The sequence below is a fragment of the Solanum verrucosum genome, unplaced genomic scaffold, assembly GCF_900185275.1.
Source record: "Solanum verrucosum unplaced genomic scaffold, falcon-dt-bn FXZP01000128.1, whole genome shotgun sequence".
In the NCBI taxonomy this organism is placed as follows: Eukaryota; Viridiplantae; Streptophyta; class Magnoliopsida; order Solanales; family Solanaceae; genus Solanum; species Solanum verrucosum.
This window is the reverse complement of record NW_026020327.1, coordinates 3,191,653-3,217,568: the sequence shown is the minus strand read 5'-3', so window position 1 is coordinate 3,217,568 and position 25,916 is coordinate 3,191,653. Positions and strand designations below refer to the sequence as shown.

General features: G+C 36.5%; 4 protein-coding genes and 1 pseudogene across 4 annotated transcripts; 2 read left to right on the top strand and 3 right to left on the bottom strand.

Annotated features, from left to right (window-relative positions):
* Window positions 1-110: 110 nt before the first annotated feature.
* Window positions 111-1,200, top strand: LOC125835854 (peroxidase 5-like). The gene is made up of 2 exons (XM_049514957.1): window positions 111-344; window positions 436-1,200. The coding sequence occupies exons 1-2, from the start codon at window positions 111-113 to the stop codon at window positions 1,198-1,200; spliced, it is 999 nt and encodes a 332-aa protein (XP_049370914.1).
* A 2,813-nt stretch (window positions 1,201-4,013) lies between these two features.
* On the top strand, window positions 4,014-5,316 carry LOC125835853 (peroxidase 5-like). Its single transcript, XM_049514956.1, has 2 exons — window positions 4,014-4,262; window positions 4,353-5,316. Exons 1-2 carry the CDS (start codon window positions 4,029-4,031, stop codon window positions 5,115-5,117), a joined length of 999 nt encoding a protein of 332 aa, XP_049370913.1. The 5' UTR covers window positions 4,014-4,028; the 3' UTR covers window positions 5,118-5,316.
* Window positions 5,317-6,736: 1,420 nt separating this feature from the next.
* LOC125835887 (peroxidase 5-like) lies at window positions 6,737-7,834 on the bottom strand. The gene is made up of 2 exons (XM_049514984.1): window positions 7,592-7,834; window positions 6,737-7,501 (listed from the first exon to the last, which is right to left on the bottom strand). The coding sequence occupies exons 1-2, from the start codon at window positions 7,832-7,834 to the stop codon at window positions 6,737-6,739; spliced, it is 1,008 nt and encodes a 335-aa protein (XP_049370941.1).
* Window positions 7,835-10,659: 2,825 nt separating this feature from the next.
* LOC125835878 (peroxidase 5-like) lies at window positions 10,660-11,762 on the bottom strand. The gene is made up of 2 exons (XM_049514977.1): window positions 11,520-11,762; window positions 10,660-11,424 (listed from the first exon to the last, which is right to left on the bottom strand). The coding sequence occupies exons 1-2, from the start codon at window positions 11,760-11,762 to the stop codon at window positions 10,660-10,662; spliced, it is 1,008 nt and encodes a 335-aa protein (XP_049370934.1).
* Window positions 11,763-24,503: 12,741 nt separating this feature from the next.
* On the bottom strand, window positions 24,504-25,605 carry LOC125835879 (peroxidase 5-like; annotated as a pseudogene).
* Window positions 25,606-25,916: the final 311 nt, after the last annotated feature.

Sequence of the window (25,916 nt, the reverse complement as noted above, 5' to 3'; positions counted from 1 at the left end):
AGACTTCTTCAAGGAATTTCTCAAACTATAAATACTTCAATATGTTCATAAGTTATATATCCATCACTTGAGGAAAACCATATAGTGTCTTTTGAGTCTCAAAATTAACAATGGATTCCAAAGGCATCAATCTTTCACTTTTTGTTTGCCTCATTTTATCATTTTCGTCGTCTATTCTTGCCTATCGAACACCATATTGGCCATCGATTAAAGTAGGTTACTATAGATATACTTGCCCCTATGCCGAACACATTGTTCAAAATGTTGTAAACAGAGCTGTCTCTCTAAATCCAGGCATTGCTGCTGGCCTTATCAGGTTACATTTCCACGATTGCTTTGTCAGGGTACGTACAAATTTAATGCTAATATTTTTATTTTGTTAAAATGATGATTAAATTTTCTTATAACGGTTAACGTGTCCTGTACTTTAATTAGGGGTGTGATGCATCTGTGTTATTGGATGGACCAAACTCTGAGAAGGAAGGTATTCCCAACAAGAACAGTTTACGAGGTTTTGAGGTGATTGATGCTGCAAAAGCTGCACTTGAGGCTGCTTGCCCTGGAACTGTCTCGTGTGCAGACATCGTTGCCTTTGCTGCTCGGGACAGTTCCTACAAAGTTGGGAGAATATACTATGATGTCCAAGCAGGACGTCGTGATGGTCGTGTTTCTATTGACTCTGAAACATTGACTAATCTTCCTTCTCCTTTTGTCAATGCCACGGAACTCATCAAGAGTTTTGCAAGGAAAGGTATGTCTGTTGATGAAATGGTGACCCTTTCTGGCGCGCATTCCATTGGTATTGCACATTGCGGTGTTTTTGCTAGCCGTTTGTACCCTCAAAACAATCAACAAAATCTTCCAATTGATCCTGAATACGCGGACTTCTTGAAGTCCATTTGTCCACCAGAAGCACTTACAAATGGAACTGGAGCTGCTAATCCCGCAAACCTTGATGCCCTGACACCAAACAGGTTGGATAACAGATATTACTTGGCTTTAAAGAGTCAAAAGGGACTGATGATTTCAGATCAGGCATTGATGGCAAACCCGACAACTTCTAGATTGGTGAACTATAATGCTAGATTTGGTTCCCTTTGGTCTAGGAAGTTTGCAGCAGCAATGATTCACATGGGTACTTTGGATGTCCTCACAGGTCGAAATGGAGAGATCAGGAGGAACTGTCATTTCGTCAACTAACATCTCTATCATTTGCTTTTGAGAAAGTTTTCAGTATTCTTTCAACTTCTCCAGCCCTATTCAAACTATCCAATTGTTTTTGCTTGTTTTACTTCACATTGTTTGTCCAATTGTATTATTTTTTCCCCTAATGTTTGTCCAATTGATTGAAAGGAGTTTTCTGAATATATTTTATAAGTGGATAGTAAGAAAATACAGTTCCTTTAACCTCATTTGATAGGCTATCCTAATTGGATGTCAAAACACTATGAAATTGTTAGGCAAATAAGACATTCTGTTTACCAACACCATGATTCAAGTGTTCTTTCCTTCTTTGGAAGGCATTAAAATACAAACGAAACGAGAGAGTGAATTCCAATTGTTCCATCACATCTTCACATACTCGGCCTTTGCTGCTCGGGACAGTTCTTTCCTTCTTTGGAGGACAAGAACTATTATTCCAAAAAACTGTCAATCACAAATATCTTCAGTACTCGCAATTTTGTAACAACAACTGGAAGATGTTATCATTCAGGACTAGAATTAGTTCACTCTCTACTGGAATTCTTTGGTGTCTCAATGTTATGAATGGGGAATTGTTAAATATATTTGGGACCCTGGAAAGATGCCTATATACAGAAGAGGGAAATAATATATTCGGTGTTATGCCATGAAGTTGTCTCTTTATCTCTTAGTTGCTTAGATTGATTCAGTAACCTTCCTCCCATATTCCTTTCTGATAGTTTAGATGAGTGCACCATGTGCTATGGGACCGGGTCGCTGTTACACTTAAGTGCAGTAAAGGAAACTAAAAATACATAGTGAAAACAACAAGGAGTTTTACGTGGAAACCTCCTTTCTCGAGGGAGGAAAATCACGACCTGTCTAACGGAATTTTCCAACTGCCTTCACTATCTTCAAGCAACTAGTGAATACAGTATACAGACTCCAATCAAACGTACACAGATTAAATCCTGCAACCTGTATCACCCCTATTACAGAAAGACGAGCTGAAGCAATAGCTCTATTGCCCACTATATCAACTAACTCTAGTTAATATAGACTTCAATCACATATACTACACAGTTAACTCTAACTATGCTCATTGTTGGCTGAAATAATAAAGACACGATCTATTCCTTTATAGATTAGGAACGGATCTTACAAGTTGAAACACATAAGACACAATCTTTTAATCACAACAAACAAAACACTTGATAACTCTATCAGGTCCCTTGCAGTTCTTGGAAGCTTGTGTTATGCTTAAGAGAGACAAAAGACTACTTTTTCAATTGTGCTCAATTGTCTTAACTAGGTTGTTTCATGTCAATGAGGTTATATTATCCTCTGAACAAAACTTCCTAGTGTCCTCCCATTGGTTGAGGACATTGTCCTCTTTTCCCATGCTGGCAGTTTTACAGTTGTTCCCCGTTTCACAGAGATACATGCTCGACTCATTGGACCAGGTCCCATGGTTTGTGAAGATCATCAAAACAACAGAGTTACACTTTCCGTTTCTTTTTCTTCCCCGGAAGATTTGTTACTAGTTTGGAGTAATTGTAATGACGAACTCTTATATTTGTACGTGTAATTCCAATTGTTCATTTCAATACAATATGAGTTCATTACATCTCAACAATGGTTATACTAAAGTCCACTTGGAAACTGTTCACTTTTTGAAGAATTCAAAATAACTCATATACACTCTCTAAATGACTGTCATTTCAATTGTAGAACCAGTAATCACTTATTTTTCAGAAAAACATTTTCTATCGTATCAAACAACATCCTTAGTTGAGCACTCTGAAAATAGTATAGAAGACAATGATTGAGGGAACCTACATACTTTATATAGCTTATTATTAAATTATGCACTTTGCACGTATATACCAAAAGTATATAATCTACTTGATAGTTTTTCTTCTTATTTAAATCTTACCAAATGAAAAGAACCAAGATTATTCTATTTTATTACACTACTTGTAATAAAATAGGAAGATTGGAGTTTTTAGACTAATACTAACAAGATAAAATACAAGTATAGGGAAAGTCCTATGTAATGGCAACCAACTAATGAATAAAACAAGCTAATTCAATCTCCAAGTGGGGGTTTTTTTTTCTGGCTATCCTATTTGCAGTCAAATGTCTCTTTATTTCAATTTGTGAGACACTTTTATTTTCCATCCGTTCCAGAAAGAATGTCACATTTCTAGATCTAAAAACAATTTACTTTTTACAAGAAGAGGGAAGGGGAACCAAAGCATAAGACACATACATTCCAATCCTTGCAACTAAAAATTGCCTTCGCCGTATTTGATCCTTATAGAAGGTATTTGGCTCTTGTCTAGTTGGATTGGACCTTTAGCCTTATATGAAGTTGCTGTTAGGAGTTACAAAAAGACTCACTAGGGTCCGCGACTTTATTAGCTTCTCGACATATATATTTGCAATTTATGCTTAATGAAAAACTTCAATTATAATCACATAAATGTAATAACATTATTAAGGGTACAAATTCTAAAAGGTTTATAACATGTTTAAGACCACAAATTTTGAAAGTCTCTTCATTTCTACGTTTCTTAAACTCCATAGCGAATTAAATGAAGTACTGTTTATTTCATGGATGACAATTGGCATAAGATGGTAGTTGTACATGGAATTTTTGAAAGGTCAGACAAGCTCAAGAACAGTTCAAACAGTTGGTAATATACAACCTAGCACGTTTTGTAATTATAGACTTCTTCAAGAAATTCTCAAACTATAAATACATCAATTTGTTCCTAAGTTATATCCATCAACTGAGAAAATCCAATTACTAAGAAAACAGCATACTGTCTTTGAAATCTCAAATGGATTCCAAAGGCATAAATCTTGCACTTTTTGCTTGCCTCATTTTGTCATTTTCATCGTCTATTCTTGCTTATCGAACACCATATTGGCCATCAATTAAAGTAGGATACTATAGATATACTTGTCCCTATGCCGAAAACATTGTTCAGCATTTTGTAAACATAGCCATCTCTCGTAATCCAGGCATTGCTGCTGGCCTTATCAGGTTACATTTTCATGATTGCTTTGTCAGGGTACGTACAAATTTAATCTTAATATTTTTATTTTGTTAACTTGATGATTAGATTATCTTATAACGATAATGTGTCCTGTACTTTAATTAGGGGTGTGATGCATCTGTGTTATTGGATGGACCAAACTCCGAGAAGGAAGGTATTCCCAACAAGAACAGTTTAAGAGGTTTTGAGGTAATTGATGCTGCAAAAGCTGCACTTGAAGCTGCATGCCCTGGAGTCGTTTCGTGTGCAGATATAGTTGCATTTGCTGCTCGGGACAGTTCCTACAAAGTTGGGAGAATATACTATGATGTCCAAGCTGGACGTCGTGATGGTCGTGTTTCTATTGACTCTGAAACATTGACTAATCTTCCTTCTCCTTTTGTCAATGCCACGGAACTCATCAAGAGTTTTGCAAGGAAAGGTATGTCGGTTGATGAAATGGTGACTCTCTCTGGCGCGCATTCCATTGGTATTGCACATTGCGGTGTTTTTGCTAGCCGTTTGTACCCTCAAAACAATCAACAAAATCTTCCAATTGATCCTGAATACGCAGACTTCTTGAAGTCCATTTGTCCACCAGAAGCACTTACAAATGGGACGGGAGCTGCTAATCCCGCGAACCTTGATGCCCTGACACCAAACAGGTTGGATAACAGATACTACTTGGCTTTAAAGAGTCAAAAGGGACTTATGATTTCGGATCAGGCATTGATGGCAAACCCAACAACTGCTAGATTGGTGAACTACAATGCTAGATTTGGTTCCCTTTGGTCTAGGAAGTTTGCAGCAGCAATGATTCACATGGGTACTTTGGATGTCCTGACAGGTCGAAACGGAGAGATTAGGAGGAACTGTCATTTCGTGAACTAACATCTCTATCACTTGCCTTTGAGAAATTTTTCGGTATTATTTCAGCTTCTCCATCCTATTCAAGCTGCAAGGATGGTTCAATGCGTGTCCAATTGTTATTTTTTCTTCACATTGTTTGTTCAATTGAATTGTATTTGATTTCCCCCCAATGTTTGCCTAATTAATGATTGACATATATTTTTTTGAATAATTTTATAAATGATTCATGAAGTTCATATGTGTTATTGGAAAAAAAAAATAGCAGACCAGATAGAGTTTGTATAATTAGCTTCAACTACAGACATAAGATTACTAGTATAATTGTAATTACTCTTGCAAATCATGTATTGAAAATGGGGCGTCTAACCTGGTTCAACAACCTTCAAGATGTTCCTAAATGAGTGAACTAAGGAGGGTCAAAGTGCCATCCTGAGTTTTTCTTTGCCCTGATTCGAAAGGTAGGGATTTGCATCCTGTCAATCATTTTCATCATGTCCCCAGCTCCAGCTTTGCCTCAATTAGGTAAGTAGTTCCCGTCTGTAAGCTTCCATTCATTGTCTACTGGATTGGTTCACATTACCATGGTGCTTCTGAGTTGAGTTTGTAGGCTTCCGTGACAAGACAAACAATGTTCCAACTCCAACTACATTCCGTTGAACTAAATTTGTGCCCCAAGATTGTTTTGACTCGGAGTAGGACCTGATGAAGGATTCTGGATCTAGAGGTGTTGTTATTGCCATACTTCTCTAAAAAGTTGGAGTATTGATTGCTTGTGTCGATCCACTAAGTGTCTAAGAACAATCTACACATCTTAGCGTAAAGGAACACAAGATGTTTATCTGGAAACCTTCTTGCTCAAAGACGGAAATAATTTAGACTAATTGTAGGACTTCACCAACAACTCCACTAACACGAGACAAGATTCAGTTATTACAACCTTAATCCGTACCAAGTCCCTTTAGTAGGTTTGTTGATCATCAAAATCATCATTACTGCATTACAACAAGTATGTTTGTATCAAAAGATCAATCAAAAGGCTACAAGCTTCCATTAAAATAGATCATTAGGCGGAATACAATGATATTATCTCAAATTTATGAAAAAGGTTTCATTTAAATACCATAACTTAGATTTTGTACCTATATATTGAACATATATATTCAAGTAAAACTATGTTTATTGAATACATATTATTAACCTGTCATCGTGTGGTGTAATACAACAATTTTGAGCCTATTTTACCTATTTTTGTTAGCTTTTATGCTTTTTCCGATCTCTTCATCTTCTCTCAAATTTGTATATGCATCAAACTATTCCAGGAGATGGATCTTTTATAGCTTGAGATTGAACTTGTCTCAATGTTATACAAATCTGAATAACAATGTATGCTATGTTTGTTCAATTTCACATAGTTTAAGGACATTTTTGACCATTTTCTGTTTATAAAAAAATATTCAAAAAAAATCTTTCAGTCAATTGGACAAACATTGGGAGAAAATCAAATACAATTCAACTGAACAAACAATGTGAAGAAAAAAGCAAAACCAATTGGACGCGCATTAAACCATCCTTGCAGCTTGAATAGGATGGAGAAGTTGAAATAATACTCAATACCTTCTCAAAGGCAAAAGATAGAGAGGTTAGTTCACGAAATGACAGTTCTTCCTGATCTCTCCGTTTCGACCTGTCAGGACATCCAAAGTTCCCATGTGGATCATTGCAGCTGCAAACTTCCTTGACCAAATTGAACCAAATCTAGCATTGTAGTTCACCAATTTAGCTGTTGTCGGGTTTTCCAACAATGCCTGATCAGAAATCATAAGTCCCTTTTGACTCTTTAAAGCCAAGTAATATCTGTTATCCAACCTGTTTGGTGTCAGGGCATCAAGGCTCGCGGGATTAGCAGCTCCCGTCCCATTTGTAAGTGCTTCTGGTGGACAAATGGACTTCAAGAAGTCTGCGTATTCAGGATCAATTGGAAGATTTTGTTGATTGTTTTGAGGGTACAAACGGCTAGCAAAAACACCGCAATGTGCAATGCCAATAGAATGCGCACCAGAGAGGGTCACCATTTCATCAACAGACATACCTTTACTTGCAAAATTCTTGATGAGTTCCGAGGCATTGACAAAAGGAGAAGGAAGATTAGTCAATGTTTCAGAGTCAATAGAAACACGACCATCACGACGTCCTGCTTGGACATCATAGTATATTCTCCCAACTTTGAAAGAACTGTCCCGAGCAGCAAAGGCAACGATGTCTGCACACGAAACGACTCCAGGGCATGCAGCTTCAAGTGCAGCTTTTGCAGCATCAATTACCTCAAAACCTCTTAAACTGTTCTTGTTGGGAATACCTTCCTTCTCGGAGTTTGGTCCATCCAATAACACAGATGCATCACACCCCTAATTAAAGTACAGGACACATTATCGTTATAAGATAATCTAATCATCAAGTTAACAAAATAAAAATATTAAGATTAAATTTGTACGTACCCTGACAAAGCAATCATGAAAATGTAACCTGATAAGGCCAGCAGCAATGCCTGGATTACGAGAGACGGCTCTGTTTACAACATTTTGAACAATATGTTCGGCATAGGGACAAGTATATCTATAGTAACCTACTTTAATAGATGGCCAATATGGTGTTCGATAAGCAAGAATAGACGATGAAAATGATAAAATGAGGCAAGAAAAAAGTGCAAGAGCTGAAAGGTTGATGCCTTTGCAATCCATATTGATCTTTTCTTAATTAATTGGCTCTCTAATTAATCAAGTGATGGATATGATTTATGAACACATTGGGGGTATTTATAGTTTGAGAAATTCGTTGAAGGAACAATAATTGAAAACATGAGTACCTCTAATTTAGCACTAACTCTATAGCTGAAGTATTCTTAAGCTAATTGTCTGACCTTTGAAAAATTCCATAGTTATCAATTACTGTGAATGGAATGTAAGTAAGAGTGAAATTGTGCTCATAAGAGTCATAGGAATGGAAGATTAGTATTACTAATCTCTCCCTCCGTTCCAGGTTATGGGATAGAGTACTCTGAATCGACATGAAGTTTAAGAAAGAAATGCATACTTTTAGAAATATGTTTTTATTTAGAACAAACTAAAAACAAATTGTGTTACATAAACTGAAACGGAGGGAGTATTATTGTGCGTGAGAGAACCTAACTAAGGTAAATTTCTGTTTTTTTAATTTTCTTTTTTGAGTGCACAATATTTTGTGCCATAGTACTGGATTAAAAAAACCCCAACTTGTAGATTGAATTAGCTTGTTTATTTCATTAGTTGGTTGCCAGTATCTTTGTGCAATGCCCATTTGTTATATGTCAACTCATTATAATAGCTTTCTTATTTTGTAAATACAGGTTTGACTTCCTCATACATCTTGTTAGTCAACGTATTCTGAATTTTTTTATTAGTCACTTTAATTTGTCCACAAACTATTCTATAAACAAGAAATAATCTTGATTCTTCCCACTTTTAGCTTAAGAATGTTAGGATCGAAATAATTAGGTGTCATGCGGAAGCTAGCAAAGCAAATCTTGAAGGACCATGAGTAAGAAGACAAACGAGAAATGTACCAAAAGACACAAAGATTTAAAGTGGTTCGGTCAATCGACCTACATGCATCCACAAAGGAGATAAGCAATCCACTATATAAACATGAAAGTACAAAAGAAATAACCTCAACCAATTCACTTGGAATACAAGGAGGTTCACACAAGTGATAACATGTCACTTGTGTCCCACAAATTCTCCCCCTAACCAAAACTCTTGAAACTCTTAGGACTACATTGTGAATACTGATTAAGTTAGAAGGAATTGTTGCCTTGGCGATTCCCCTTTGTTTGACAGACAAGAAAAGACTATTTTAGAAAAATCTCTCATGCACATGCCCAGTACCAGCATGTATTTGAAAAGTTTCCTAAACAGTACAACGAGTGAGATTCATTTCAAAATATTCTGTCACTCCATTGTTCAGTTTCTCAATCTTCCTACGCATCCTTTCGTGCATCTGGACCCAGCATTTCTTCCTAGATCTAGAAATTAGAACGATAAGTTACTTGCAATTGAGTTTTGCATATCTTATGAGTTTAATAATACTCCCTCTATTTTAATCAAAGAATTTCATTTTATTCTCATAGATTCAAGTACGCTTCTATATCTAGATTAATTATTATTTTTATGATTTGACATGATAGATATAAAAAGATGATGCTCTTCTTTTAATTTTTGTTCCAGCATAAGCTGGATGAATCATTTATAAAAGAATTATTCAAAAAAAAGTATACTTTCGATTAATAAGACAAACATTGGGATAAAATATATAATTGAATCATACTTGCAAATAGAATAGCATGGATAAGTTGAAATAATACTGAAAACTTTCTCGAAGACAAAATATAGAAATGTTAAATAGTTTACGAAATGACTGATCAGGTTTTAATCCCTCATTTTGACATGTCAGGACATCCAAAGTATGCATGTGGCACAATATTATCAGTTTGCATATTTATCAAAGTAATACTATAACTAGAGTTCAGGTGTCATTCGGTGACATAAAAGACTTTTAAAAAGATCATTGTCATATGCATCGACATGTATTTGAACAGTTTTGTAACCATTACAAAGGCGTCTCAATAAAATTAGTGGCCTAAAAACAATTATAATAAGAGGTCCTTAAATATATAAACATATGCACAAAATATTAATTAATTTTGAATTTCCTTTTTTTGGTTCTTGTATACTACTTATGTTTAGTGCATACTCTTAAAAAGGCATTAAGCGTATAAATTTATATAATAATATTAATGTTTATAAGAGTAAGGATTAGTTCTATTTAATAAGAGGTTAGACATTTGTTTGTAGTATCACATTGGATATTGATGCGAAAACTTTATTTATTAATATGAAGATTTGAATTGCTTAATTAAAAATTCTAAAATACTCTTGATAAAAAGTATTTAGTTGCATTGTTCTTCCTTTTTCTTTTTTTCGTTTTATTTTTTTATAATGTTCAACATTGTTTCAAGTGAAACTAAAATCATTATATATATATATACTTGGTAATCCACGATATGCTAGTTGTATTCTTGTATCTGATAGCAGAGGTTTCAAGATACACTGTGAGTGAGTTTGCCAGTTTATGAATCTCTATAGGCATAATACATAAACGAGTCATTTAGCTTGGCCTCAGTTTTGGGTTGCATTGCAGCGACAAAATTCTGCAGTCATATTTCATGCTTAGTGCCTCGCAACATGCTAGAAGTGTTTGCTTATAATGATTTGACATGATAGATTTAGAAAGAAAATGGTCTGCTTCTAATTTTTGTTCAAACATAAACTGCATGAATCATTTATAAAAATATATTTTTAGAAAATCTTTTCAATCAACAGACATATATTGGGGGGAAATAAATACAATTGAACAAACATTGTAAATAAGAAAAAAACAGAAATAATTGGACTATCCTTGCAAATTGAATAGGATGGAGAAGTTGAAAGAATAATACTGAAAACTTTGTCAAAGGCAAATGATAGAGATGTTAGTTGGCGAAATGACAGTTCCTTCTGATCTCTCCATTTCGACCTGTGAGGACATCCAAGGTACCCATATGAATCATTGCTGCTGCAAACTTCCTTGACCAAACTGAACCAAATCTAGCATTGTAGTTCACCAATTTAGCTGTTGTCGGGTTTGTCATCAATGCCTGATCTGAAATCATAAGTCCCTTTTGACTCTTTAAAGCCAAGTAATATCTGTTATCCAACCTGTTTGGTGTCAGGGCATCAAGGCTCGCGGGATTAGCAGCTCCCGTCCCATTTGTAAGTGCTTCTGGTGGACAAATGGACTTCAAGAAGTCCGCGTATTCAGGATCAATTGGAAGATTTTGTTGATTGTTTTGAGGGTACAAACGGCTAGCAAAAACCCCGCAATGTGCAATACCAATGGAATGCGCGCCAGAAAGGGTCACCATTTCATCAACCGACATACCTTTCCTTGCAAAATTCTTGATGAGTTCCGTGGCATTGACGAAAGGAGAAGGAAGATTAGTCAATGTTTCAGAGTCAATAGAAACACGACCATCACGACGTCCAGCTTGGACATCATAGTATATTCTCCCAACTTTGAAAGAACTGTCCCGAGCAGCAAAGGCAACGATGTCTGCACACGAGACAGTTCCAGGGCATGCAGCCTCAAGTGCAGCTTTTGCAGCATCAATCACCTCAAAACCTCGTAAACTGTTCTTGTTGGGAATACCTTCCTTCTCGGTATTTGGTCCATCCAATAACACAGATGCATCACACCCCTAATTAAAGTACAGGACATGTGAAACCGTTATAAGAATATAATGCAATCATCAAATTAAGAAAATAAAAATGTTAGCATTAAATTTGTGCGTACCCTGACAAAGCAATCGTGGAAATGTAACCTGATAAGGCCAGCAGCAATGCCTGGATTACGAGAGACGGCTCTGTTTACAACATTTTGAACAATATGTTCGGCATAGGGACAAGTATATCTATAGTAACCTACTTTAATCGATGGCCAATATGGTGTTCGATAAGCAAGAATGGACGATGAAAATGATAAAATGAGGCAAGCAAAAAGTGCAAGAGCTGAAAGGTTGATGCCTTTGGAATCCATTCTTAATTTTGACTCAAAAGACACTATGGTTTTTTCTTAGTAATTGATGGATATAACTTTAGGAACATATTGAAGTATTTATAGTTTGAGAAATTCTTTAAGGAACAAAACAATTCTTTTTAAAACATGATTGTTTGTATATAATACCAAATGTACATTGTTGATGTATTCTTGAGCTTGTCTGACCTTTGAAAAACTCAACAACTACTACATTATGGCATCCATGAATAGGTTGACACTCTTTTTTCATAATTTTTACTAGTTGCTCTAGAAATAGAAAAAAAAAAGTAACAAAAATAGAAAAAAAGATTAACAATTTGAGTGGTGTGAAGTGTGAACTATTCTATTTCCTTGGGAATCACTTGTGCTATAATTAAATTTATGTGAAGTAGTTTGAATTGAAATAGAGTTTATGAGACGAGAAGGAGTTGCTCGGATGGTAAGCACCCCTCACTTCCAACCCGAAAGTTGCGAATTCGAGTCACCAAGGGAGCAAAAAGGGGTGGGAGCTCCTACGGAGAGTAAAAAAAACCCGAAAAGAAACAGAGTTTATGAAAAGAAACGAATATCTTTTAACCTTGTGATCTTAATTAAATACAGCGCCTTACACATCCTTTCTACTTAGTTAAAAGGTAAAACAAATCCCACTTGGAGATTGAATTAGCTTGTTTATTTCATTAGCTACTTAGTTAAAAGGTAAAACAAATCCCACTTGGAGATTGAATTAGCTTGTTTATTTCATTAGCTACTTAGTTAAAAGGTAAAACATCCTTTCTACTTAGTTAAAAGGTAAAACAAATCCCACTTGGAGTTTGAATTAGCTTGTTTATTTCATTAGCTACTTAGTTAAAAGGTAAAACAAATCCCACTTGGAGATTGAATTAGCTTGTTTATTTCATTAGTTGGTTGCCAGTATCTTTGTGCATGGCCCTTATGTTATATGTCAACTCATTATGATAGCTTTCTTAATTTGTAAATACATGTTTGACTTTTATCTTTTTAGTACTTGTATTTTGAAATTTAGTGACTTTGTTTACATAAACTTTTACTTGATGCCAAAGTAAGTAAAGAGCTGGGTAATTTTTAGATTTTTTTTTTAATTCAAAAAATGAATGATCAATGGTTTTCTGGGAAAGCTCACTGATCACCTTCCACCACCCGTCACTAGCAAACAAAACCCCAGCCCACTACTCCGACGAAAACAGAACCCAACCAGTGAGCTCTAAGCTCCGTCGAACAATAATGAATCTTTCACCACGACTCAACCAGTGAGTTCTAAGCTCCGTCGAACAACAATAAAACTTTCACCACTCACCGACGCAAACCCCCGACGTATAAGAAAGCTATTTAGCTTTGAAATCAGTCACTAGCAAAACCCCAGCCCACTACTCCATCTCTGAAATCTGTCACTAACAAAACCCCATCCCACTACTTCCAAATCATGAACCATACTCACATCGTTGTGACGATAACTCCGGCGAACCAAGCTATTTAGCTCCGACGAACACTGAACTCCGATATCGCATAAACTCTATGGACCTATTAAGACATCCAAAGTACGCATGTCCACAATATTATCAGCTCACATATTTATCAAAGTAATACTATAACTAGAGTTCAGGTGTCATTCGGTGACACAAAAAACTTTTACAAAGATCACTGACATGTGTATCGACATGTATTTGAACAGTTTTGTATCCATTACAAAGCGTCTCAATAAAATTAGTGGCCCAAAAACAATTATAATAAGAGGTCCTTAAATATATAAACATATACACAAAAATAGTAATTAATTTTGAATTTCCTTTTTTTGGTTCTTGTATACTATTTATGTTTAGTGCATACTCTTAAAAGGCATTAAGCGTATAAATTTATATAATAATATTATTGTTTATAAGAGTAAGGATTAGTTCTATTTAATAAGAGGTTAGACATTTGTTTGTAGTACATCATATTGGATGTTGATGGAAAAACTTTATTTATTAATATGAAGATTTGAGATGTTTAATTAAAAATCCTATAATATTCTTGATAAAAAGTATATAGTTGTATTGTTCTTTTTTTTCGTTTAATTTTTTTATAATGTTCAACATTGTTTCAAGTGAAACTAAAATCATAATATATATACTTGGTAATCCTCAATATGCTAGTTGTATTCTTGTATCTGATAGCAGAGGTTTCAAGATACACTTTGAGTGAGTTTGCTAGTTTATGAATCTCTATAGGCACAATACATAAACGTGTCATTTAGCTTGACCTCAGTTTTGGGTTGCATTGCAGCGACAAAATTCTGCAGTAATATTTCATGATTAGATGCCTTGCGACATGTTATAAGTGTTTGCTTATAATGATTTGACATGATAGATTTAGAAAGAAAATGGTTTGCTTCTAATTTTTGTTCAAACAAAAACTGCATGAATCATTTATTGATGAGATATGAGTGCAAGGTAGTTAAGGAGTTAGTTATTTCACTAAGATGCTCAAGGGTAGTATAGACCTTTTGTATTGTTTGTTACAACAAATTCCTTTCAAGTTAGTTAGTTAGTTTGATTAGAAGTTAGATTCTATAAATAGTACTTTTGTTACGCCCTGAGACTACAACTTGGACGTGGCCGGCACTCGAAGACCATTGCTGGCCCCTAAGCGAACCCTTGGCCTGGCTTTCTTAACTCAGTGGAAACTTAATTCGACAGCATAACTCAATGCAATGCAAGGTTTTAAAACAACCTAACTGATAAAATCTGGCCAAAAAGGCAACTTGAGTCCCAAAATAGAATATTTAAATATATACATAGATGAGAGACTCAAACCTAACTAACTGACTGTCTATGAAGCCTCTAAAGTACTGAGATAAATGTTGGGACAGACCCCACAACATCCTAATAAAACAAAACTTAAGAATGCAAAACAACCGAGTCCTCCGGAAAGCAAGGAGGCTCACCACTGACTCTGAAGTGCTCAGCTGGATCAACGACGTGCAGGATGCTGATCCGGGGTACCTGTATCTGCATCATAATAAGATGCAGGCCAACTGGCATCAGTACATTGAATGTACGAGTATGCGAGATGGAAAGCTAAACCACAACTTAAGCTTGAAAAGAGTACAAGAGAACACTTACCTTGGCTCTGTTCGACTCATGAATAACTGAACTCAATATATAAAGCAATAAGACACATGCAATATATAAAGCTTGCAAAATAGTGTAAACAACTTAGCTCGTTAGTGATAAAACAATAACGACTCAACTTTACTTATATAAAAGTAATATAACTTTAGTGGGAGATTCTTTAACCGACAACCACCACCATGAGCCCTAGTGGTGGTACAACGTTTTACCTCACGTTGCCCAAGGACCATTCTATACCTTGCCGTGATATAGGACCTTACTTTTGCTTAGTGGATCCACTAGCTTAATCTTACGTGATCATCTAAAAAGAATGATACGTCAAGTCCCATGTTGGCGTATGGTTCTTATGGAGAGTTGAGTTAATATGAACCTGTGTCCCCAATTCAGTGCTCAATACTACTCCCAAAAATACTTTGGCTCATAAGTGTCTTTTAAACACATCTTTCTTTAATTGAGATAATTACTCAAAACTTAGCCCAAAGGCTCTTTTGGAAAACATGGCTCCCCTCTTACTCAAATGTAAAACATTTACAAACCTCTTTGGGAATACTTAGTTCCCTAATAGCTTTTGAGAAATGGACTCAACTTTATGCTCTTGACTTAACTTGAAACTCTATACTCTTGCTTGACTTGAAACTTGAAACGAAGTTAAAACGTTCAATAACGACTCTTGAAAAGTTTTAAGGACTTGTTTCTTAACTTTGCTTGACTTGACTCTAACTTCCCTTAACTTCAATCCTAACTTGCCTTGAATTGAACTATGGATTCAAGATATATGATCACATGTTTATGGATGAGTTCGGGATGTCTAAATGTACCTTAAAGTGTTGGAAACAACTATAAAACATAGGTACAATACCAAGGAACATGTATGAGAAAGGGTGAAATGAAAGGGGAAACTAGGCGTCATTGGCGCTCTGCTAGGCGCGCCGCCCCAAAGGCTGGACTTCAGAGTCCCTTTTGGGGCGCGCTGGCAGGCGCGACGCGCTATCCCCTTGCCCAGAAAATCCAACTTTTGTCCCTCTTTTTCCCAACTCTAAACCACCCTAACTTCAATGGACTCAACCCCAAACACTAAGGATCATAAAATCCCTCAACATACAAGAGATTCAACTCAAACACACAACCAAATCATGTCCCACAACCAACAAGAACTTCAACAACACAATCAACAACATCAACAACACAACCCAACAACTTCAACAACATATCTAATCTTTTCTCAATAATAAAACTGAGTTTGGTGTGTGGGGGAAAGGATCAACCCAACACTAAGAACTCACATACCTAGTGGGGATCACCCCCGACGATATCCACGACGGAAACTTGCTTGATCTCCTATTTCTCCTCTTCTTCTCTTCTTCTTCTCTTCTTCACTCTCAAGCCCTAGCTCTCACTCTTTTAAAAAGGGACCAAAATGATCCAAAAATAAGCCTAACACAACAATATAGCCCCAAAAGAAATGACTAGGGAAAAGACCAAAATGCCCTTAAAATTTCCGGACAGATTCCTTGCCAACTGTCCAACTTTCAAAGGGCATAACTCGCTCATACGAACTCAGAATCGAGCAAACTCGACGGCGTTGGAAAGATAATTCCAAGGGATTTCCAAAAATAACTGGAACTACTCCTAGCTCATCCTGAGCTAGGAGTTATGACTGCTCAAAGTTGGACAAAACTCACTGATTTCCCACACTTAACCAAATTTCCAGATTTTGAATTCCTTCCAAAAATGACTATTTCCGATTTCCAGCTTCTCTATAGTTATTTCAACTTACCGGATGTTACAACTTTTCAGCATTGTAAAAGTTAGTCTTTGAACTCAAACAATGAGAGTTTCTCTTTTTCTATCTTAGCTCCTTGTTAATGGAGGTTTTGTATTAATTTTGTTTCAGTTCATTTTAGTTCATGGTATTAGAGCCACACACAGTGATTACTGTGATAGGCAATTTCGATTGAGGATTATAGGATCGAGTTACAGATTCACAGATCCATCAATCCATCATGTCACGCCCCGAGCCTACACCCTGGACGCGACTGGCACTCGAAGACCATTGCTGGCCCCCAAGCGAACCCTTAGCCTGGCCTTTTTAACTCAGCGGAATAACTCAATGCAATGCAAGGTTTTTTTAAGACAACCTGCTTAAAATAACATCTGGCCAAAAAGGCAACTCAAGTCTCAAAATAGAATATTTACATATATACATAGATGAGAGACTCCAAACCAACTGACTGACTGTCTATGAAGCCTCTAAAATACTGAGAGGGATGCTGGGACAGGCCCCACGACATCTTCATAAAACAAAACTTGAGAGAACAAAATAACCGAGTCCTCCGGAATGCAAAGAGGCTCAGCACTGACTCTGAAGTACTCAACTGGATCAACGGTGAACCGAATGCTGGCCCTGGGTACCTGTGTCTGCATCATAATAAGATGCAGGCCAACTGGCATCAGTACATTGAATGTACGAGTATGCGAGCTGGAAAGCTAAACCACAACTCAAGCTTGAAAATAGTACAAAGGAACTCTTACCTTGGCTCTGTTCAACTCATGAATAACTGAACTCAATATATAAAGCAATAAGACACATGCAATATATAAAGCTTGCGAAACAGTGTAAACAACTTAGCTTTGCTAAAGATAAAACAATAACAACTCAACTTTACTTATATAAAAGTAATATAACTTTAGTGGGAGACTCTTTCACCGACAATCACCACTATGAACCCTAGTGGTGATATAACGTTTTACCTCACGTTGTCCGAGGACCATCCTATACCTTTCCGTGATATAGGAAGCTAATGATACAACATTTTACCTCACGTTGCCCGAGGGCCATCCTATACCTTGTCGTGATATAGGAAGCTAATGATACAACGTTTTACCTCACGTTGCCCGAGGACCATCCTATACCTTGCCGTGATATAGGAAGCTAACTTTACCAAGTGGATCCACTAGCTTAACTTTACGAATTCATCTAAAAAGTATGACCCGTTAGCTCCCATATTGGCTACATGGCTCTTATGGAGAGTTGAGTTTATAGGAACTCGTGTCTCCAATTCGGTGCTCAAGACTACTCCCAAAAATACTTAGCTCATAAGTGTTTTAAACACATTTTTCTTTATTTGAGATAATTACTCAAACTTAGCCCAAAGGCTCTCTTGGAAATCAATGTTCCTTTCTTACTGAAATGTAAAAACATTTAAAAAAAACTCTTTGGGAAATACATAATTCCCTAATAACTTTCGAGAAATGGACTCGACTTTAAACTCTTTACTCAACTTGAAACTCTTAGCTTGGCTTGAAACTCTTAACTTAACTTAACTTGAAACTTGACTTAACTTGAAACTCTTAATTCTTTACTTGACTTAGAACCCTTGAGCCTCAATAATGAAGTTAAACATTCAATAAAGACTCATGACTTAACTTTAAAACTTGTTTGACTCCCTTCTTGAACTTATAGACTCAACCCTTAACTTCACTTGACTTGGAAACTAACTTTCCTTGAATCGAAATTATGAATTCAAGGTGTTTGATCACATGTTATGGATGAGTTCTTGATGTTTAGACATGCCTTGGAGTGTCAAAAAAACTATAAAACATAGGTACAATACCTATGAACATGCATGAGAAAGTGGGGAAAGAATGGGAAAACTTGGCGCTCTGAGAGGCGCGGAGCGCCAAGCCAAAAACTTCAGAGATGGCCTGCTGGCGCTCTGAGAGGTGCGCCGCCCCAAGGGGGAAAGTTCAGAGTCTTTCTTGGGACGCGCTAACAGGCGCGACGCCCCACCTTTTTTCCCCGAAAACTTGACTTTTCTCCTTTATTTCTCCAACTCTAAACCTTCTAAATTTCAAACCTTCATTCCCCAAACACTTAGGATCATCAAAACCTCTCTATATAACATAGATTTAACTCATAAACACCACCGGAAACACACACCAAACCAACAAGAACTACAACACAACACAACTACAACTTCAACAATTCCAACCAACAACTTCAATCAAATATAATCAATCTTTTCTCGAAAATAAACGAGCTTGGCATGTGGGGGAAAGAACAAACCCAACACTATGAACTCACATACCTAAAAGGGATCACCCCCGACGATATCCACGACGATCTTCGACAAAAACTTGTTTCTTCTTCTCCTTTCTCTCCTCTTCTTTTCTTCTTCACTCTCAACCCTTACTTTCACTCTTTAAAATGAGGAAAACTGATCAAAATCAGTCTAACACACTAACATATATCCAAAAGAAAAGGCTAGGGAAAAGACCAAAATACCCTTACAAATTTCCGGACAGATTTCCTGCCAACTGCCCAACTTTCAAAGGGCATAACTCGCTCATACAAACTCGGAAACGATCAAACTTTATGGTGTCGGAAAGATCATTCCACGGACTTTGCAAACATAACTGGAACAACACCTAGATCATCCTGAGATAGGAGTTATAACTGTTCAAAGTTGGCCAAAAACTCATTATTTTCCATACTTGGCCAAATTTTTCAGATTTGAAATTTTTCACATTTTTCCAAAAATGGCTATTTCCAATTTCAAGCTTTTTCCAAGTTATTTCAAATTGTCGGATGTTACACATCAGTTCATCAGGTGGTCTATAGGTTTTACACAAAGTATTGGGTGAAATCTGTAGATAATTGGTGAGTGATTAGCTTCCACAAACAATTGTTGTTCAGCAGTGAATCAGGATGACGAATGGAAGAACAGATGCAGACTCGATTCCAGGCAACAATGGAGAAAACACAGGTGTATCAATGTTGATACCTAATTTTGTAATTGGCTAAGGTATTGACTACAATCATCCTCTTTTTCTTAGTCCTACAGATTTAAGTGGAGTAAATCTTATTTCGTTTCAATTACTTGGAATTAAGAACTACTCTCTATGGAATAGATCGATTACACTAGCATTGTTAGGACGCAATAAACTGGGGTTAATTTATGGAACCTGTAGTAAAGAGATGTTTAGTGAAGAATTGTGGGGACAATGGGAGAGAGTGAATGTTGTAGTACTGTCCTGGTTGATGAACTCAGTGTCGAGGAGTTTACTGAGTGGAATTGCTTTTGCTACAAATGCTTCTCATGTTTGGAGTGATTTAAAGGAAATATTTGACAGGGTAGATGGTTCGAGAACCTATAGTCTTCATAAAGCCATTGTATCACTACAACAAAGGACTGCTTCTATTTCTATGTATTACACCAGACTCAAGACCTTGTGGGATGAGTTTAAGGTTGTAGTTCCTTCTCCTGGATGTAATTGTGCTAAGTCGAAAGAGTTTGTAAACCACTTGAGCAGACAAAAATTGTATCAATTTTTAATGGGGCTTAATGAGTCATATCATCAGGCTAGAAGTCAAATTTTAATGATGAATCCCTTACCAACTGTCAATCATGCTTATGCTATGGTAGTAGGGGATGAGAGTCAAAAAGTGATTTCACACATTAGCAATATGGGGCTGAGTTCTGAGAGTATGGATCCTATGGCCATGTACTCTAAATCATCTACTGTTGGTTCTACAAGGAGTGAATCAAAGATTTAAAAGGAACTCTCTTCTCATTTGTGATTTCTGTAAATGTAAGGGTCATAGTAAAGAATTTTGCTACAAAATTGTAGGGTATCCTCTTGATTTCAAGTCCAAAAGGAAGGTTCAAGGTGGTGTTCCTTCAGGTTCCAACAATCCTGGTTCAGGTCAGGCTCATTTTTCTTATGGCTTGAATACTAATGTGCATGAAGCAGGATGGGATCTGAAGTCTGCTATTGCACAAAGTGAGCATGGAAGAGTGGATGGCAATAGCATTTTTAAAGCAACAAGTCAAGCAGAAATGGATGTGAAACAATTACTGAAGGGTTGTACATTCACAAAGGAACAATATGACCATATTCTTAGAGGTCTCACACAAAACCAAAGCCCTGCAACATCTGAGAGAAATACTACTTTTGTTGCTCACACTATAGGTAAATCCTTGTTTGTTTCTGAGAATAATGAAGTGTGGATTGTAGACTCTGGTGCAACAAACCATATGGTTTCTCAGATGGACATGTTTATAAAAGGTTCTGTGTCAAAATTACCGATTCCTAAAATTGTACATCTGCCTAATGGGGGTACTACTCAGGTTACTCATGTTGGTTCTTGTGCCTTAACAGACAGGAGTGTTATCTCAAATGTATTTTACTTACCTGAATTCAAGTGTAACTTGTGTCTGTAAGTAAGTTGACAAAGGAACTTGATTGTTCAGTTACATTCTTCCCTAACTTCTGTGTTCTTTAGGAGCTTTACAATGGGAAGGTGAGAGTGGTTGGTAAAGAAGCAGGGTGTATGCATACACAAAGTTCTAGAGGTGATGAAAAGATTACTGCATTAACAGTAGCTCAAGTCCCCTCTGATATGGAATTGTGGCATCAATGGCTTGGACATATGTCATCTATAGTACTAGCTAAGATGTTTGATTTGAATATCAATAGTATGTGTAAGGTCTCCAAATGTTTAGTATGTCCCTATGCAAAACAGACTAGACTTACTTTTCCATCTAGTAGTATCAAGAGTTGTAACAACTTTGATTTGATTCATGTTGATCTTTAGGGTCCATACAATACAGCTACTTTTGATGGCAATAAGTACTTCTTTACCATTGTTGATGATTTTTCTAGAATGACTTGGTTCTTCTTACTTAAACACAAGTTTGATGTATGTGTGGCATTAAAGGTTTTTCTGCAGTATGTTAAGAATCAATTTGCTAAACAAGTCAAGGTGATAAGATCTGACAATGGTACTGAGTTTGTAAACTCAGTTTATACTACAATGTTTCAGGAGTTGGGTATTATTCATCAAAGGTCTTGTCCTTATACCCCTCAGCATAATGGGGTAGCTGAGAGGAAACATAGACACTTAGTAGAAGTGACAAGGGCATTGAGGTTTCAGGGTAAGATTCCATTAAAGTATTGGGGGCATTGTGTTCTAGCTGCAGCATATCTCATTAATAGAGTTCCTAGTAGTGTTCTAAATTATCAAAGTCCCTATGAAAGATTATATGGAAGTAAACCTAGATTGACACACTTGAGAACTATTGGATGTCTGTGTCTTTCCAAAAATCTAGTTGAACATGACAAAATGATGCCAAGATTTAAGTCTGCAGTTCATATGGGGTATTCAGAGACACAAAAAGGTTATGTTTTATTTGATCTTACTGCTAAGAAATTCTTTGTTAGCAGAGATGTTATATTTAGAGAAGATTTATTCCCTTTCTCACAGATCAAGATGCCTGCAAAACATTCATTGTTTCAAAATACACTGTCAGATTCAGTTGTTCTATTTGATACCTCAATTACTCAATTATTTCACACACCTAGTTCTATCAATGATGAACTATCCTGTCTTGAAGGTTCATCTGTGTTACCATATGTTGAGATTGTTTCTTCAGATGTTTCTGATTCAGTTGAGGAACTAGTTTCAGCAATCACAGAAACTGTTATACCAGCTGATCCCAGAAGATCTATCAGAACTAAAAATACTCCTACATGGCTCAAAGATTTTGTTTCCTCAAAATTACATTCCAAAGTGCAATATCCTGTGTGCAATTATATCAGTTATGGTCATATGTCTCCTACTTATCAGTCATACATTGTTGCTACATCTTCAGTTAGAGAACCTACCACCTATTCAGAGGCTGTGATAGACACTAGGTGGGTAGATGCTATGAAAACTGAGATCCAAGCCCTTGAAGATAATAAGACTTTGGGAGATAACTGAGCTACCACCAAGAAAGAAACCTATTAGTTGTAGGTGGGTTTACAAGATTAAATACAAGTCCACAGGAGAGATAGAAAGGTTTAAAGCAAGGCTAGTTGCTAAGGGATATAGTCAACTGGAAGGTATCGACTATCAAGAAACTTTTTCCCCTGTTGTGAATATGGTGACTGTGAGGACAGTGGTGTCCTTAGCTGCTTCAAGACACTGGCACATTCATCAAATGGATATGTTCAATGTCTTCTTGCAGGGTGATCTTGATGATGAGATTTATATGCAGCTCCCTCAAGGCTTTGTTAGTCAAGGGGAGAAAGTATGCAGACTAACAAAGTCATTAAATGGGGTCAAACAGGCTCCAAGGTAGTGGAACCATAAGCTGACTGAAGCTCTTACTACTCTTAACTTCAAACAAAGTCAATATGATCATTCCTTATTAGTCAATAAGTCAGAAGCAGGCATTGTTGTGGTATTAGTATATGTGGATGATGTGATGATTACAGGCAGCAGCTTGAAGTTCATAGAGAAGAAAAAACTGGAATTGCAGCAGGCTTTTAAAATGAAGGACTTAGGTGAATTGAAATATTTTCTAGGCATTGAGTTCACTAGGTCAGCAGAAGGGATATTGATGCATCAAAGAAAGTATGCTTTGGAACTTACAGCTGAGGTTGGGATGTCAGTAGCTAAGCCTGCATATACTCCTATTGATGTTAATGTTAAACTAACCTCAAAACTATATGATAAACATGAGAAAAGTCATGGAGCTCCTGAAGATGCTCTAGTAGATCAGACAATGTATCAAAAATTAATTGGAAAACTGTTGTATCTGAACAGGACAAGACCAGACTCGTCTTTCAGCACACAGAACCTAAGTCAGTTCCTACAACAGCCAAAGAAATCTCACATGGATGCAGCCTTAAGAGTAGTGAGATATCAGGAAAAAACAGCTTGGGCAGGGGTTATTGTTTCCTAGCTCTTCTAATGAAGTAGTTACTACATTTTGTGATGCAAATTGGGCATCTTGTCCACTTACCAGAAGATCAGTAACAGGCTATGTGGTTAAGGTAGGGAACTCTTTGGTGTCATGGAAGGCAAAGAAGCAAACTATAGTTTCCAAGAGCTCAGCTGAAGCTGAATATAGGAGCCTTGCCTCCACTGTGTCAGAGTTAATTTGGTTACTTAGATTACTTAGAGAAATAGAAGTTGAAGTGCAGCTACCAGTTCAAGTGTATAGTGATAGTAAAGCTACCATACAAATTGCTGCAAATTCGGTATATCATGAGAGGACAAAGCATATTGAAATCGATTGTCATTTTATAAGGGAAAGATTACAACAAGGTTTGATCAAAGTTAATTACCTTCCTACACAAGAGCAGCCTGCAGATGTATTGACAAAAGGGATATCAAAGTATCAACACGAATATCTCTTATCCAAGTTAGGTGTCTTGAATATTTTTTGTCCCACCTAACTTGAAGGGGAGTGATGAGATATGAGTGTAAGGTAGTTAAGGAGTTAGTTATTTCACTAAGATGCTCAAGGGTAGTATAGACCTTTCGTATTGTTTGTTACAACTAATTCCTTTCAAGTTAGTTAGTTAGTTTGATTAGAAGTTAGATTCTATAAATAGTACTTTTCAGCATTGTAAAAGTTAGTCTTTGAACTCAAACAATGAGAGTTTCTCTTCTTCTATCTTAGCTCCTTGTTAATGGAGGTTTTGTATTAATTTTGTTTCAGTTCATTTTAGTTCATTTATAAAAAAAAAAGAAATAATTGGACCATCTTTTGCAAATTGAATAGGATGGAGAAGTTGAAATAATACTGAAAACTTTCACAAAGGCAAAAAGATAGAGATGTTAGTTCACGAAATGACAGTTCCTCCTAATCTCTCCATTTCGACCTGTCAGGACATCCAAAGTACCCATATGAATCATTGCTGCTGCAAACTTCCTTGACCAAACTGAACCAAATCTAGCATTGTAGTTCACCAATTTAGCTGTTGTCGGGTTTTCCAACAATGCTTGATCAGAAATCATAAGTCCCTTTTGACTCTTTAAAGCCAAGTAATATCTGTTATCCAACCTGTTTGGTGTCAGGGCATCAAGGTTCGCGGGATTAGCAGCTCCCGTCCCATTTGTAATTGCTTCTGGTGGACAAATGGACTTCAAGAAGTCCGCGTATTCAGGATCAATTGGAAGATTTTGTTGATTGTTTTGAGGATACAAACGGCTAGCAAAAACACCGCAATGTGCAATGCCAATAGAATGCGCACCAGAGAGGGTCACCATTTCATCAACAGACATACCTTTACTTGCAAAATTCTTGATGAGTTCCGAGGCATTGACGAAAGGAGAAGGAAGATTAGTCAATGTTTCAGAGTCAATAGAAACACGACCATCACGACGTCCAGTTTGGACATCATAGTATATTCTCCCAACTTTGTAAGAACTGTCCCGAGCAGCAAAGGCAACAATGTCTGCACACGAGACAGTTCCAGGGCATGCAGCCTCAAGTGCAGCTTTTGCAGCATCAATCACCTCAAAACCTCGTAAACTGTTCTTGTTGGGAATACCTTCCTTCTCGGTATTTGGTCCATCCAATAACACAGATGCATCACACCCCTAATTAAAGTACAGGACATGTGAAACCGTTATAAGAATATAATGCAATCATCAAATTAAGAAAATAAAAATGTTAGCATTAAATTTGTGCGTACCCTGACAAAGCAATCGTGAAAATGTAACCTAATAAGTCCAGCAGCAATGCCTGGATTACGAGACACGGCTCTGTTTACAACATTTTGAACAATGTGTTCGGCATAGGGACAAGTATGCCTATAGTAACCTACTTGATCGATGGCCAATATGGTGCTCGATAGGCAATAATAGATGACGAAAATGATAAAATCAAGCAAGCAAAAAGTGCAAGAGCTGAAAGATTGATGCCTTTGGAATCCATTCTTAATTTTGAGACTCAAAAGACACTATGGTTTTTTCTTAGTAATTGATGGATATAACTTTAGGAACATATTGAAGTATTTATAGTTTGAGAAATTCTTGAAGGAACAAAAACAATTTTTTTTTAAAACATGATTGTTTGTATATTACCAAGTCTATAGTTGATGTATTCTTGAGCTTGTCTGACCTTTGAAGAACTCAACAACTACTACATTATGGCATCCATGAATAGGTTGACACTCTTTTTCCTTAATTTTTACTATTTTCTCTAGAAATAGAAAAAAAAAAGTAACAAAAATAGTGAAAAATATT